General features: G+C 38.7%; 1 protein-coding gene across 7 annotated transcripts in view; it reads left to right on the top strand.

The window, feature by feature from the left end:
- The window catches only part of CAST (calpastatin), a 65,848-nt gene extending 49,800 nt beyond the window's left edge, over positions 1-16,048 (top strand). For 2 of the 7 annotated variants that reach the window (XM_082337507.1, XM_082337508.1), the window contains exons 15-28: positions 1,848-1,952; positions 2,242-2,343; positions 3,042-3,143; positions 4,178-4,261; positions 5,031-5,078; positions 5,244-5,339; positions 5,927-6,025; positions 7,447-7,548; positions 9,266-9,358; positions 10,229-10,282; positions 10,707-10,796; positions 12,444-12,523; positions 13,651-13,717; positions 14,833-16,044. In XM_082337507.1, the coding sequence (XP_082193633.1) occupies positions 1,848-1,952; positions 2,242-2,343; positions 3,042-3,143; positions 4,178-4,261; positions 5,031-5,078; positions 5,244-5,339; positions 5,927-6,025; positions 7,447-7,548; positions 9,266-9,358; positions 10,229-10,282; positions 10,707-10,796; positions 12,444-12,523; positions 13,651-13,708 (1,113 nt within the window). In that variant the 3' untranslated portion in view covers positions 13,709-13,717; positions 14,833-16,044. Of the gene's footprint in view, positions 1-1,847; positions 1,953-2,241; positions 2,344-3,041; positions 3,144-4,177; positions 4,262-5,030; positions 5,079-5,243; positions 5,340-5,926; positions 6,026-7,446; positions 7,549-9,265; positions 9,359-10,228; positions 10,283-10,610; positions 10,683-10,706; positions 10,797-12,443; positions 12,524-13,650; positions 13,718-14,832 lie in introns of those variants that run through there. The other 5 variants (XM_082337503.1, XM_082337504.1, XM_082337505.1 and 2 more) reach the window with 5 other exon arrangements.
- Positions 16,049-16,652: the final 604 nt, after the last annotated feature.

Raw genomic sequence — 16,652 nt, forward strand, 5'->3', positions numbered from 1 at the left:
GGTACACGTAACCTCCATTCTTCTGAAATGAGTATGAAGGTCAGGACCAATCTGAGCAAGAATGACACTGTGCCTTTTTAGCAGAAACATGAAGTCATTTGTATTATTCAAGCTTGAAATATGGAGGAATGCAAAGGCAGTGATGAAAAGACTTTACATCTCTCTAAGTTTTCATGTCAGGTCTTAGACATGCAATTGTCTTGAGTGGGTGATGTATGAGAGTTGCACAGAAGGAAGGTCTGCCAAGCAGGTCATAAGCAAAAAAGAGCAGCTATGCTCTGAGAGAACCAGGCACTAATGTTCAGAGACAAGCCTTCCTGTTTCACAGGGAGCACAAAAGAGATGGCACATACAAAAAAAAAGAAAAGCTCCAGAAGAAGAACATGGCATGAGTTAAGGGAGGTTGGTTCACAGTTTGACTAAAGTCTAGTACAAAACCAAAGCAGAAGATGAGCTCAGAATCATGAGGTCTTATGCCAAAAGAATTAAGTCATTAGTAGAAGAATAAGTATTCCTATGCTCTTCCACCCCTATCAATCAGAGACACAAATATATTTGAATAGTTGTTCTGTAAGTGAATAACAGGGATATCAAAGTCATACATTGCAGTATTTTTCTCAACGCTACTTCACTATATATGATCTCAAGAAGGCAATTTTGAGCAAGATGTGTTCACCAGTATTCCTGTGATATCATCAGTAATTTAGATCTGTGAAACCAAAACCAGCAAAAGTTATGTCAATAGCTGAAAAACTTCCAACCACTTACAGTTCTTCCTTGATTCCTAGTGAATGCAAAGTTCTTCTTCCTTCATGATTTCAACTAGGTCTTCTATTACTTTGGGCCTCCATTCTGCATACTCTCAAGCACATGCAGTGGCATTACTTTTGTGCAAAAAGTTACTGCCTAAATGTTTTTTTGATTTAGTGGAGAATTCAGTCATTATGGAAAGTGGGGCCTTATGCAATGTGACATTTTTTAAAGACTTAGGGGCACTGATTGACGAAGGGAAGTGGGAGGGAAAGTAAGAGACTCTTGCTTAGAAATGTCACTTTACATATTACAAATTTGACCAAATGAGCCCTAACCAATTAAGTTCTGTGTAGCAAGTGAATGGCAATTGCTGCTAGCAAAGATTTAAACATTTATTAGGTGTAAACAGTAGTTTGAAGGATCCCAGGACCATTAGTCACAGATCACAGAAGTATATAGAACACGTAGTACTAGATCATATAGTATCATCAGATTGTAGTAGATCACACAGTAGGGAACTAAAACTGCAGTTTATTCACTTTTCCCTAAAACACACGCAGTGAAAACCACTGAGTGTCAGCGGTCAGTGCACAAGCTAAGAGAACTTCCAGCTGACACTGCCTCTGAGGGAACTCTACTTCTGCTGGAAAAAAAGAAAAAAAAATTAAAATGGGAGAATCATAATCTGATGCTGCTGCTTTCCACTACCTATGTGGAATTTATACTTGATCTATTATAGCAACATGATGCTGTTATAGTAAATACTATCTAGTAAGTATTAGCGTTCTTTTTTTTTTCCTAATTAAGAGGTTGCATTTTCCTTTTCAGTAGGCCTGTAAGCAGTATGGAACATAATGTTCTCTACATTATATTGACTTTTGATAACAAAGCAACTGAATCATTCTGAAAAGTGGTTTTCATAATTTTATGCACTGCAAAATTCATGCTGTTTCGTTGCACGTAAATGTGAAAGGTTATTTTGGTGTAGGCTACAAAAGTTTTCCTGCTTTCTGAGTAGTTGAAATATAATTCTTGAAAAAATAAATTAAAAACAGGCAGTGAGTCACCTGTACCACATATGGTTTTTTTTGCAGCCTTTGAGTGAATCCGATCTTGTTGATGAATTTTCAAAAGACTTTGCCTGCCCTGCACAGCCTGCAGTACAATCCAAACCATCGAAGCCCAGCAGCACATCCAAAGTATGTCTTTCTAGTTCACTGAAGATACTGACGCTAGTGGTTTTGCTAACACTAGATAATGCTACTATTCTTTCAAGAAAAAATATTTTCTTCTGTTTCTGTTTTTCCCCCCCTGTTGGCTTCAGCGGAACATGCAGTATTGGCACTTTGTCCTTAATTGAGGGGCTTCTACGTTTAAATTTAGACTTTCTTTCTTGTTTTGTACTGTATTAAAAAAAAGTTGCTTAACAGGTACCTTTTGGGTTTCTGAGCATATTCAGTAAAATGCAGTGTAATTGCTGTGTTTCAGAAGCCTTTGGATCCTGTATCTGCAAAAACTACTGAGGATGAAGTAGTCCCTCGTGCCACAGCTTGTACTGTGCAGTCTTCAGCTCCATCAGCTGTGTCTTCAGTGAGTAGTCTTAGCTGGAGCTAAAGCAAAACTCAGTGCTTCATTTATGCAATGGTATACTGTATTGTCAAGATGCTTGTTTCAATATTGCATATTCTTCTTCCATAGAGGTAAGCCACGAAGGCTGAGTGCTTTCCAAAAAAATCAAGTCAAGCACAAACTGAACGGGGAAGGTCAGTGACCTTCTTCATAGAGGAAGTCAAACTGACTGTTCTTGTGGTCTACTCTAGCTCCTAATGCTCTAAAAGGGATGCTGTTTGTGAAGTTAATAGATACTGTAGGAAAAGACAAATTCTACAAAAAAAAAATCGTCATTGTCCTACTGCATATTTCAGAAGATTGCATTAATGGCTGACATTCTTGCATCTTTTCTCAGAATATATATGCTTCTATTAAAACAAACAAACAAACAAACAAACAAATCCCTTGTGGAACATTTTAGCTGTGAGTAAGTCTTTGGAAAGCAGAAGCACGTTTATAGAGCAATCCCTGTCAATGTTTCCTTATGCCTTGGACTCAGCAGATCCCAAGTATGTGACGACAATTAGGAAGACAAGCAGTACAGTTTTTTTAGTTTACTTCTCAATTTTTACCTTAAGTAATGTGTGGCTGGTGGTGGTAGCATGTAAACAGGTTTCTTCAGCTGCAGCTGAACTCCAAACTAAGAATTGTTTTTGACTGTATCGATACCCTTACAGGTTGGTCACGTGGCAGATGAAGCACTGGAAGCCTTGTCCAGTAGCCTAGGAAAGAGGGAGCCTGATCCAGATGAAAAGAAACCTGCTGTGGACAAAGTTAAGGTAGAGAAACAATCAGACCTCAAAAAATAGATTTGTGATGTAATTATCTTCAGTGTTACTGCATTTCCTCAGGCTAGAAACAATTTAGAGGCAATATTTTCACGTTTTTTACAACCAAAATTTACTTGTGAAACCGGTTGTGTTCTACTTATGAAGTACTAGTAGGATTTCAACACAGGGAGTACATTTTCTTAATCATTTTGCCTATTACAGTACATCAGTTCCCTCAGCTTCTGAAAACTGCAGTTGCTTAGTGTCTTACTGCTGAACTAAAGCAGAATTAACATGCACATCAGAGGTAGCATACAATATGGTCCTTTTTCAAAAGGAACCAACTTTATAAGGAGTTCTTTAAATTAGGAATGATGTGTAAAAGTTTGGGTTTTTTCACTGATCTGGTATTTTAACAGGGAGCCTTAAGTAAGTCACTGAAACGTGTATTCTAAGGGAATGCTGTTCAAACGAATGCCCCTATTTGCCACCCCAAACCATGGGCCAGATGGTATTTACTTGAGCCAAAAATAGAGGACAGCTCTTCTGATGAGCTGGAACTCTATCAAGCAGAAGTTCCCAAAGTTTTCTTTACTACTTTTTCTCAGTTGTCGTGTTCCAACATAACTTGGATGGGGGGTAGCCCTTCTTGAAGATAGCTAGCAGTTTCTCTGTTCAGCCTTCCTTGGCATGCAGCCCAGGCAGCTGTTGAGTGGATTTCAAAAAAAGTCAAGAATTAAGACTCACAGGTATAATGCTGTTTTGTTATTGGTCCATGCTTGTCTGTTTACTTAACTCTGTTGATCTTCATTGAAATAGGTAGAGCTACTTCTGATATACACAGGAAGAAACAGGCAGAGAAATGAAGGCTTTCTCATGAGAAGAGGGTTTCTTTTAATTTGCATGAGATTTTTGTCTGGTAGTTGGATTGAAAGACTAATTTGAAACAGTAGACTGAAGACTTTGAAAGCTTGCTTATATGCGTGTCTGTTGGGATGTAGTTATTTCGTTTTATTAATGTTATTTTTATTTTGCCTTCACAGGAGAAAACCACACAGGAAGAACGCAAAAAACTGGGTGAAGATGAAGAAACGATTCCTCCAGAGTACAGATTAACAGAAGCAAAAGTAATTTGTTTAATGTGCTGTTTTAATCTTACTTTCCTTTTGTTCCTGAATATGTGGATGAAAGTGAAACTCCATTTTGTTTTGAAATGTTGGTGTTTAGTTCAGCCATTTTTTACAGTATATAAAAATTCCAGTTTGTAGTTCCTGAATATCTGACACCTAGCATTAGATACCTGGACAGAAGTGGTTTAGATGCATATACCTACACAGGAATAATTTTGGCTGATACTAGTGCACTGGAGTCTTTCATTAGCTTTTTGTATTTTAGAGCTTAATAAATTGCGATTGGTCAAAGCTGTTAAAAAACCCAACACTTCAAGGTGCTATTTTTACAAACGTCACCACATGACTCGTTTGACATATTTGGGTTGCTTAGGTGTAGCCAAGACTTGCACAACACCTGCCACGGCTGCCAGCGTGAAAAGATACAGCATTTCTGGACTCTGCATCCAGGAATATTGTTACCAATCTGGAAGTTGGGGTTTTATTTACTAATTATGCTATTTCCATGGAAATTGAAAGACGAAGTAGGGAAGCTCAGAATCCCACACACTGAATCACTTTTCAGCCCTCAGATGTTTCTAAGTTACAGGACCTGGATTTTTTTAAATGACACCTTGAGTAACAGCAGTAGGTGCTAGAGGTTACTAGTTAGATCATTTTCTTGTGTAATACTATCTGTCATTCAGTGAGTGCTCTCAGAGTACATGTATTTGCATGGTCGTTTAAGGACTGCTTGGTTTAATATAAGGATCTTTTTCTTTTGTAGGATAAAGATGGAAAACCACTCTTGCCAAAACCTGAAGGAAAGTCCCAGGTAAAAAAGTGAATATTCAGATAAATGTTTCATTCATTAATTACTTACTCAAATGTCAGTAAGGTTTCCCAGTCTTCAGTTTAAAAATGGAGATAGGTTGTGTTACCTGCTCACTTTTTAATAGATGAAAAAGCTTAAAAGCCTCTTTTTTTTTTTTAATGATAGCCTATGAGTGAAAATGAACTTTTAGAGGGTTTGACGGAAGGATTTTCCTGTTCTCCATCCCCATCTGCACCATTACCTACACCATCTGTAATAAAGGTGAGTATATTTGATTTCTGAAAATCTGTTCTGTTTTCAAATTGTTTCAATAATCTTGATATTTTATTTGTTTCCTTTAAACTTTATGTAAACTTCCTTAAATAAAATTCAGTAAATAAAAATTTTAAATATTCTTTTCAATAAAATAATAGAAGAGAGAGCAGGACTTTAATAATTAGAAAAAAACTAGACAAGTTAGTTGTCATATCTTTTTACCAGTTGCTTGCATAAGTAGTGCTTTGCAGTTGAGACTTTTAAAAAGTGTTGCTTAGGAATATAGATGGGCTTGATGAAATCTTCGCTCCTCTGAAGTCACATAAAACCTGCCTCTGACTTAAATCTATGCTGGAATTTAACCCAGTAGTTGAGATGGAAGATTGAACATGAACAAACTGAGATGCAAAACAGTTGCACAGTGCTTCTCTGGAAAGAGTTTCAATCTGAAATAAGTACAGTTTCTAAGAAAAATAAAGTCCTAGAAATAAACTGTGTGGGCATTGCATTTTAGATGTGTGGAATTCGATGCATATTTCTCATATTTTTCTCTTAGTCCTCTGTGTTAGTAATGATGCTGTGTCTTGTTTCAGAAAACCAAGGAGGATAAAAAGCCCGCAGATTCCTCAGATGTTATCTCTGCTGTTACAGTTTCTTCAGTGCAGTCAGCAGCTCCTCTAGCTTCTACCTCAGTAAGCGACCTCTTCTGTAGATCCTTATCTAGGATCTACATTTCTTTACCTAGAAGGTGTTCAAACCCTGGAACAGGCTTCCTAGAGAGGTGGTGGATGCCCCATGCTTGCCAGTGTTTAAGACGCATTTGGACAATGCCCTTAACAACATGCTTTAACTTTTGATCAGCCCTGAATTGGTCAGGCAGTTGGACTAGATGACTGTTGCAGGTCCCTTCCAACTGAACTATTCTATTCTATTCTGTTCTATTCTATCTCAAATTTAACAACTGACTAATGAAGAGAGATGGGAGCATGAGCCGGCCAGTTTTACCAATGTAGACTGTTGCAAAGTTAAATAATTTATTGCTAATACTGGCTATTGAGGGGAAAGCAAATGTTCCCTCTGGAAAAAAAAAACACAAGTTTCTGGACACTTCATGTTCAACTGACTGTGAAGAATGGTCTGCCCATTTTGTCCGAGTTCCGCTCACTGTTGTATTTCAGCCTGCCTTTAAAACCTCCTCACCTGCGCTTGGAATAGAAGTGCCCAGTCCTGTACTGATTCCTCCGGAGTTACTGAGCACATGAGAGGATGTGTGCATTTCCTTCCTATGGGTCAATGCGCGTAGTTACCTATGTGCAAATGGTTTCATTTTTAGGCTTGGGCCTTTAGCCGAACCACACCTTTCTTCTCCTGGTTAGGTAATGAGAATATTTGAAATAATAATAGTGTAGTCATTACCATAGTGGCAAAGTCATCTGTTAAGCCTATAAAAGGAGGAGTTCAAGGCTAATGGAGGGACAGACAGCGTCATGACCTCCTTTTAATACTAGGAGAACTTTTCTTCCTTGCATTTAGTGGTAATTTTGCATGCCTCCTTCCTTCTCCTTTTTGATACGTGCAGTGGGAGCTCCCTCTAGTGTTTCCAGCCTAATTTGAAAGGGGAATATAAAGCTCCTCCCACCTGAGTTTTAGTTGGTTTTAAGGGCTTTTTTCTAACCAGTGTTTGAATAAAATTGGTGTGAATTAGGAAAAGACTGTACATATTGGGAAGATAAAATGTTAATAAGTTTTAATTCAGATTGACACTTCCTTAGCAGCTAATCTTCAGTGATAATGATGTTTGCAAAATGAATGGCAGTTACCAGAAAATGATCTTTTCATAGAACTGTTCTCATTAGATCAGTTAGGCTTATGCATAACAAAAAAAAGCCATTAAAATAAATTCCATAACCCCTCCTTGAAATTGTTTTCTGTAGGTCTAAATATTCTGTATTTTTTTCGCCAGCTATTGCACTACATTGTAATTACAAAGGGAGAGATGATTGTTCATTGTTCACTGAAGTTGACAGTTCATTAGTCAGTACTTAATTAGCTTGATGAATTAAATAATTTTTACAGCTGATTTGTGTTCACTAATGTGTTTATACTTTGTTAGGGAGGAAAAGAGATGGATGAAGCCTTGGATCTCCTGTCGGATTCCCTGGGACAGAGGGACCCCGACCCTGATGAGAACAAACCAGTTGTGGATAAAGTAAAGGTAACAATAGACATTCTGAAACTTGCGGGGGTGGCGAGTGGGGTGCAGAAAAAAAAAAATGACATACCTTATTTCTTAGAGATTTTTTTTTAAATGGTATACTGTAATATTTCTTACATACTCATAGGAGTACATGGCATGTGATTTTCAGACGTAGGAGTAAGGTTACTAGAAAAAAACCCAACATACTCTTATGTTGTCCTACCTGTAGGCATATCAACCAGTTCATTTAAATGTTTTTTGCTTCTAAGCATGCACTCTTCAATCAACTGGATTGCTTGCGTTTTTTGTGAAAAGTGTTAAATTAGTTGGTATACTTTAGCCACTTGGAGGTAAATGTTGAAATATTACAGGGAATTTGCAATAATTTGATTTCAGTGCCTTTTATTGTCATTATTATAATTATTTTTCAGGTGTTTTCTCTGACTTCTGTTTCTAAAATTAATTTTGTGGCCTTCTTTTTGTCAAACTTTGACTTTCATAACCCCACAAATACCAAGTTCGTCAACGGGTGTTTTCATTTAATCAGTCCCATTTTTTAACTTGCTTGTTTCTGCTTGTTTTGTCTTCCTTCAGTCTTTCTTCATATAATCGTATAAAGACCTTTCTGCTGATAAGAAAATCACACACATTTCTGCATAATAGTAGTAGTAATAGTAAATTGTAAACTGAAATACTTAAGGTAAAGGACAGTACTGGGGAAAAAAAACACCATAAGCTGCCCATGAATAAATTTAGGCTGGAATCTAGAAGGAGATTTCTACTCTCAGACTAGGCTCCAGTGTGGAGGTTGTTGGCTGCCTTAGGAACAGGTTTATACAGTCTGGGTAGCATTGTCCCTTTCCATAGAAAGGGAGTACACACTTCATGTGCGAGATCTCAGCAACTCCTGTGCTTCAGTGGAGCTGTAGGAGCCCAGCTTTCTTCATGCGTTGTTCTTTACAAAGGCATGGAAAATGCTTATACTGGATGAAGACATTTCAAAAAGAAGCGTTCCTTAAAATGTCTGCATTAACAAAACCAAAAATATTCTTCAACAATATGCTTAAAAATCTACTGTATCTAAACCAGGTGGTGTATTTGTCATGTTTCTAGTATGTTTGTTAGAAATCAAAGCAGCATAAATTGAAAAATAAACATAGTGGAAGGAACGCTTCCCTCCTTGATGCAGTTTTCAGAAGCTTGTGGTGCTCTGCCTTCTAGTTGTGTTGCAATAGAAACTGACTCCAGCTCCTAAGTCTCATGAGAAGTGTAGGCCACTCTTGATCAGTTTGGGTGTGAGGTGGGTAAGTGCCCTGCATTTTGCTAAGGGTACTCCAATGCATTCACAGGTAAGACATTGCAAGAACATCAGTTTGGTGTTAAAGCCAGAGCGCACAGATGAGATTCGATGCAGAAGTATGGAATGACTCCTCAACCGCTCATGTTGTCGAAAAGCAGAACTGAAAGTTGATGTAACTTTTTTTATGTTGGGATGCTGCTGTGTATATACATTCAATTTATTAAATGTGTACACTTATTGAGAGCTAGTAAATTTAAAACTTTCAGGCATGAAACACACTTCATAGTGAAATAAATATTTGGGGTTTTTCTGGTAGTTTGGAAATCCTAAATTCTAAAAAGGCAGCTGTCCTAAGTAGAATGAGCACTCTGACTTATTGTTTGCTAATGTTTCTAATATAAGCATTAAAGTTGTTAAAAATTTAACTGCTTTCAGGAAAAGGCTAAATCTGAACACAGAGACAAACTTGGAGAAAGAGATGATACTATCCCACCTGACTATCGAAAACTTCTGGAGTCAGGTGAGCAGGTAAGGAAAAGCTCTGTTAGTTTTTATTTAGCTGTCTTACTGCAACAGTAGAAATTTGTGCATATGAGCCAGTCTGTCCTCTTTGGAATTCTGGGGAGAACAGGGAAGCTGACGAAGTGAGTAAGTGTGTGTACTGTATTTATGTATTAGGGTGAAACATATAAATATCCAATACTTAGAGTAGCTTTGTATATCCTTGCATGCATTTAATTCAAAAAACAAACAAAAAAACCCCACAAAAATTAGGGGTTTTTTTCTTTTTTTTAAATCGTGCAGTATGAACAAATAAATCACTTTGAACCACCAAGTAGCAATCAACATCCTGGAGATTCAGCAGCATAAATTCCAGTTACACTGGCTCAGTGTTTTAGGTGCTCCAGAAAACCAGGTGAAAAAATAGGGTGTATCCCTTGAAACAGCTTGGTGTTATAGTTTCCTTTTAAACAGGAGATACTTGCAAACTGTGGGTAATAGTGCTTGTTCATTCCAAGTAGTTTTGTTCCAAGTCTGGGGACAAAGTGGATATGCAGGTATTACCTTGGTGATGTACCTAAAGCCCTGTGAAACTGCCATTCACTGGAGCAAGTGACTGCTCTGACAGTGATTTGATCTTTTCTGGATCAGGAAACTTGTTTTTCCAGTAGACTGCAAGGATAGAAAGATGATACGGCAGATGTAGTCAAACTAACAGAGCTTGAAAACACATCATGAACTGACTTTAAATACATAGCATGAGGAATAAATAAATCAGTTCAGAATGGTTCAGCTTTCTTGGTAATCTGTAAACTCACAATGCCATACGTAAGTAATTGTATCTTAAAACTAATCTGACCAGTTCAAAATGAGGATGTAATCTTTCTTCTTCCCAAGGGTAAACCAGTAAAGCCAACAGCAAAGGACGATGTGAAACACAAAGAACAAAAGGTAACATTTGTGATATTTTTGTTCTGTGTTTGTTTCATGCTGTGTGCTCTGATCTTTTTTTAAGTAGTGTCATTCTAGGCTCAAGGCGTGATTCATTGCAAATTCTCGTAAATGCTATTGAATGCAGTAGGTAATAGTAATAGTGTGGACCATAAAACTTTTATGAAGAGTAACTCTTTGCAATAAATACAGTTTTTATGCACAGCTACACTGTGAATGTTCAGGTCCAGCATTGAAAGAAATTGTGTATCTTGGAAACCTCAAATAGGCACCTCTGTTGTAACATATGTATAGACCTCAGGGATGTTTTTTTTGGTTTTTTTTTAAGAAAGGGATAATGAAAGCAGACATCAATTCCTGAAACATTAATTTGACTGTGGGAAGTATTGCTTATTGTGTGACTTCGGAATTAAAATTTTTGCAGAAGCCTACAGATGACTCTGCAGCTATTGATGCCTTATCAGGTGACTTTGAGACTTGTGCAAAGGCTCCTGCCACACCGCAGCACTCAAAGGTAGGACATTTTCTCCTAATTACTTGCAAAATAAACAGTTTTCCACCTCTCTTTGACCTCACTTTTCTTTGCAGTAGCACAGTTTAGGTTTAGAGCCAGTCTCTTTGGAAGGTGCTGTCCAGAGGTAGTGGTTGTCTTACAGAAAATACTAAAGCTGACAAGAAAAATGAAGGAGGAATGGACTGGAGGGGTCTTGTAATGAAAAATGGAGTGAGTGTTTGTCATATAATCATCTTAAACACAGCTGACAAACACCTGTCAGACTTCTCCCAGCAAAGTGCTGCACATGCGAGGCTATATGAAATGAACTAGCAGTGGAAGCTGCATCAGTCTGGAGGTCACCAACATGAGGATGGTGTTTGAGAAAGGATGGTTGTGCTGGAAAAGAGTGTGAAGAAGGGGGTTGAGATTTGGTCCACATGTGAGAAGAATCACTGTCAGACGTGCTTTCTGCTTGCTCTTAACCCAGCATTGGTTACCTTGAGCTTGGACAGGGGGAGAGGTCTTGTATGGCTTTGAGACATCCACCATGCCACTACAGTCACCTTACATGCTTCCTTGGCAGAGGAGCCCAAGGGTGCTGCAGGGCAGCTGGTGGGATATCGGTGCAAAAATTGTGGACTCCTTTTGTTTCCTACAAGTGCTCTAACTGGTTAAGAACCAGGAATTCCCTCTTGTTAGCCATTTGCTCTCTTATCCTGTGTGTGACATGGTCTGTCGGGTGCCCTGGTCTCTCACCTGCAGGCAGAGGGAATGGTACACATTTTTTTGAATGGTGAATAGTTTTTGTACTCAGCTGGTTAAAGCAGCTGCCATTGTCTCTCTTCTGCTACTGAGTCCTGCCAGCCCATCCCTGCCTTTTTCCTGCAGTAGTGACCTGCCTGCTTCCTGCAAGGAGAAAGAAAAAAACAAAGCTTGAATTTACAAGGTCTTTGATCTTTGACCAAACCAGTATATTAGCAGTCAAAAATTAAATCCCTTGGACAGGCACAGCTGTGGAAGCATAACCAGTTCCCAAGTGAAATTCTGCATTAGCTTCCTCAAGCTTATACTACAAGGCACCCAGTTACCAAGAGTGAATTACAAGTTTGTCCATACTTAAAATGTTGATTATGATTATCTGTGCTTTTATGCTGTGTTTGTTCCTCTCCTGGGGGGCAGAGAAGAAGCAGCTTGGAAACTGAAGTTCAAATCAGGTGTAATTCCTGGGAGCAAATAGCTGTGCTTCAAAATAGCTCTTCTGACCACTGCAGTGCTTCCCCAAGTGCTTACCCTGACACCGAATCCTCAGCTGGCTTAAGACAAACTATTGGTGTTTTAAGTGCTGTTTTATTTGGTTATGAACTTTGGAGCTAAATCTTCTGCTGCATCGTTACTGCTTTGTAGCGAATGCAAAATTTGCCCATATATACCAGCTTTTTTATCTGTGTATGCTTTCTGGTGCCCCAGTCTCCCCAGCATTAAACAAGGCTCCAGATTCCAGCTTGCTGTGGACCAAGGGCAGTAATTACATGCACGCATCCTGCATTGAGCACTCTCCCACCTTACCAACCACATATTAAATAATGTGTTATAGCAGAGGTCAAAGTAGGAGGCATAAATTCTCTGTTTTGTTTGTAACTGTAATTATTTTTTTTTTCTCTGGAGTGTAGGACAAAAGTGGAAAGGAAACCACGACCACTAAACCAAGCCCAAAGGATAAAGGAAAACCCAAAGACTCTAAAACGGTAGAAACATACATATTATAATACAGACAGTCATGGTTACCATACACTATAAACATGAAAGATGGGCAACTGGATTTTGGATTCATATGACGTGGATATTACTTTGGGGAGAATTTTACATCAGTGTGTTGAACTGGATCCATTTTTGTAAGCATGCACAAAGGAGAAAAGCACCTGTCTACTTCAAGGGAAATTTTCAATAAATGGGGGCTAAAATATGTTTCTTTCAGAGACAGTGTGGTCTTCTACAGGGGGCTCAGTGCATGCTCCACAGGCTCCTCATTCCCATATTTGCTGATCTGAGAGTCACACATCACATGCCTGTAGCTGCCTCGGGATCCCCACCACTTCTCTCTTTTCTTGACAGTTGTAAATAACAGCATTCTAGAAGTGATTATAATATACTCCTTCAACCACATGTCCTTTTCTCAAGTTATTGTAATTTATTTTAAAAAAATGAATGAAAACCTACATGAATTCATAAATAAGTTTGCAGAATGAGTCTGGTGGGAAAAGGCAGGCAGTTGTTTCTATATTTAAAAAAACAAAAGAAGTTGCTGGTTTTTGTCATCCAGAAATACAGAAAATGGATTTAGGTAAGGGTGAAACTTCTCCCATCATGTTGTTCTCTCACAGGATATGTGCAGGTAGATGCCTGAATCAGATGGTAAATTCTGCTCTGGAAATTTTATGTTTCACGTTTCAAGTGATGGGATATTTCTTTATTATGAAATTGCTGCACATGCCTTTTGTGTAACAACAGAACAGTCTTACAATTTTCGGTGTAAAACTGGGGAGGGTCTTTAACTCCTCTTCAGAAGGATGTCTTTTTAAATGTTCTGAGTTGTGACTGGATCATTAGCATGGGTAAAAGGCTGTTGAGAAATAGGATACGAAGAGGTCAGCCACAGCCTTCTTTACCTGAAACAAAGTAAGTGATGGTAGAAAAATGAAAATATATGTACACAACAGAAGTTAAAAATACTGTTGCTAAACTTTCTCTATTTCAATTGCAGATCGTATTTATGTATGAACTGTGACTTCTGATGAGTGTCTGTCACTATTTTATTGCAGATTTTAGCTTAGTTCACACTTTCTTACTATCTCATGCCTCTCTTGCTCTTTAGGCAAAGGGACAGTCCTCCAGCAGCAAATCTGAGAAGCAGAAAGCAAGCTAAACGTTAACATCAGCGGGTGAGACTTCTTCCTCTCTATTTTCTGAACTACCACAAAGACAACTCAGGCTAATGTTATTAAAGCTAAGTTTTGTTGACAGTCTTTTAACAGAACCAAGACACAGTTAGAGACGCTGTTAGACACAATACTTGGAGTGACTTTGAACTTCAGTGTTCCTAGGCAGAAAAGGCCCTACTTCTTTTTCACATCGTTTTCCCGTACAGTTTATACAGAATTACTTCATGTAGCTAAATTCCTTTGTGTTCATGTAACTAAGGATTCCGAGGCATGACGTACTGCTTCCATAGTAAGACCTTTTTACAGAATAACAAAGACCAAGCACATCTCGACTGGTTGTTTTATCTTCAGGACAGTGAGCTTATGTCATTATTTCTGCACCAGGCTAATTTTGGAACAGCGTCCAGAACAGATATAAAAAGCCCCACAGCTAAGCTGGCAGGTGTAGCAGGTTTCAGTGTTCTGCTCTCAGCTTTCCCGGCACAAATACAGCCTCGTTCTGTGCATGTGTTCCACTGCCACCGTGTACTTCTTTGTACTTAGCTTGATCACACCCTTAACGTAAGAGTAAGTAATTGGAGTTTATCATCATCATCATCATCCTTAGCTCATGGAAGGTTTCACGTAACTACAGTTTGATGCTTGATACAAGTGCTTCAGGCTGGAGGGTTTCCTGGGGTGTGGAACAGAAGAGGCAAGGGCACGTCCAGTGCCGGGCTCCGTCCAGCTGCACACCAGCCAGGAGGGTCCAAGTCCTGGCTTTCCAAAGCCCCAGCGGAGGTGCCTCTCTCCTCTGACTGCAGAGGCAGTCCTGGCTCCTCTGAGTATGAGTAATTCCACGGAGTGAAATCCTGTGTGAACATTTGGCAACTGACTTCGAATGGGCAAGACAAAGATGCATTGTTACTGCATATCTGCAGTAGACTGCTACCCTCACTGCAGTATCACTTTCAAACAATACCTAATCTCTTCTGATATTAAGTCTAACTGAATTTATTTTTGTCATTAGAGACTTATGTTTCCCATAATTCTTCACAGATTTATTTTGTGAATTTTTTTCAAAGTTCAAGAAGGTAAGCACTCTGATTTTTTCTTTTTCTCTTTCTTCCCCCCAGGATCTTGGCACATTGTATAAAACGTCTTCTTTCCATTGGTGGATAATTATTCCTGAAGAACAAAAGCTGATGCAAAAAGCATGTGGTTATTCTGGGTGGGTTTTGTACAGTGATACTGCTGGACTTTTTTCATATTCTCTTTTTTCCCTGTAGTAGACTAAGGTGGTTTTTTTTTTTTCCCCTAGCCATTCATTTTATTATACTCATATACTTTGACTTTTTTGTAATTTTCTTCAGTTTTCAGAAAGAAAGAATGCTTTATATTTGCAAGAAATAGATTTCATAAATGAATAGCAATGCCAAAAAAAAAATCTGCAGACTTTTGCACATAATCTCCACATAGTGCCTGTAAATCTCAGAATAATTTGTACGTGTTAGCATTTTTAACATTGCAGTGAATGCATTAAGTATGCTGGAATATAATGAGCTTTAGTTATCCTCAGCCTGGCTGTGCAGTCTTTCCTTAAGCCAGTTCATGGTAGAAAACCATAGGTAAGCTGTGGGTAGCTAAAGAATGAGAAACTGGGGATTAACCGCTTCATCAAGCGCATCTAGTAGTAAACCAGATATTTTGAACGCTGCCGTAGTTGTAGTTAAAACAACAAAAACACACCAGATAAGGATTTTAGGTTTTTTTTTTATTTCCAATCGTATCTGTACTGATATCTCGTAATGTCAGGAGTCTCCTGGACTGAACAAATAGAAATCCTGGTGTAATGACACCGTTACCATCATGGAAGAGGAAATAAAGAAGGTACATGAGCCTTAGCAGAGATAAGAGAGAAGTTCAGGTCAACAGGTGGACTTCTTAAAATTTTATTTTGCACTGTTTCTAGTCCTTGCTTCTGTTCCTCGCAATCCTGAAGGGAATGCAGAAACAGGGCAGAAGTTAATGCTGCAAGGAACAATGTCATATTCACCTGCTCTGCAAGAGAACAGGCACGAGTAGGCACCTCTCGTAAGTCTGCTGCAGACAGGGCTGTCGCGACTGCGGTGTGTCAAGTGCCTCCATGCATTTTCCTCTGTCTTCATAACCTGCAGAACATCTTTTTGCACGTCCTTACGCATGTACTGCTTCACCATTAGCTTGCAGAGGAAGGTCATACCAACGTTTGTACTGATACCAAAATCAGACCCTAGTATGTAGCATTGCAGACAGAGACAGCCCGGAGATTTAAGTTGGGGATATTTAGACTTTTGACTGTACTTTGCAGTCTGTACTGAGAACCTGTGTCACACTAATAAAGTTTTTAAGATTTCATTATGTTGTTCGTAACTTTTCATCTATTACTGCTGTTACTTGAATAGCTATTGTAAGGCAAAAGAAACCCTAGAAATAATTAAAAAAACGCCAAACATGGGCACATTAAAATGGAATGTATTTATAAAAACCCTGCAGGATACCTGTCAGTGATGCCTCATGAAGGCACTCACAATCTGATCAAGATCCAGCTACAGATTTTTCCCCTTTCCTTTAGTTTTCAAAGCTGTGTTGCAGTTAACTAGGACCAAATTTCACTTGTGGACTCTCCTTGTGTAGGGAAGATGGAAGACATAAGCACAAGAGTTTTCAGAAACAAAGTGATGATTTTGCTGAAAAATTCCAGTTAGAATTTTTGTTGAAACATACGATACATGAATGAATAACAGTCATTCTCGGGTGACAGAAGAAACACTGTGTTTTAATGAAGTGCGTGAGCCCTGCCCAGCATCCCTGTACCTGTTTGGGTTCTGCCTGGACTGTGCAGACAAGCAGTTCACTCTTGCGTACTCCTGGTTTTGTGAGCACGCGTCCGTCACAGCACACACGAGTCTAAAAC

The sequence above is a fragment of the Platalea leucorodia genome (assembly GCF_965183815.1).
Source record: "Platalea leucorodia genome assembly, chromosome: Z".
In the NCBI taxonomy this organism is placed as follows: domain Eukaryota; kingdom Metazoa; phylum Chordata; class Aves; order Pelecaniformes; family Threskiornithidae; genus Platalea; species Platalea leucorodia.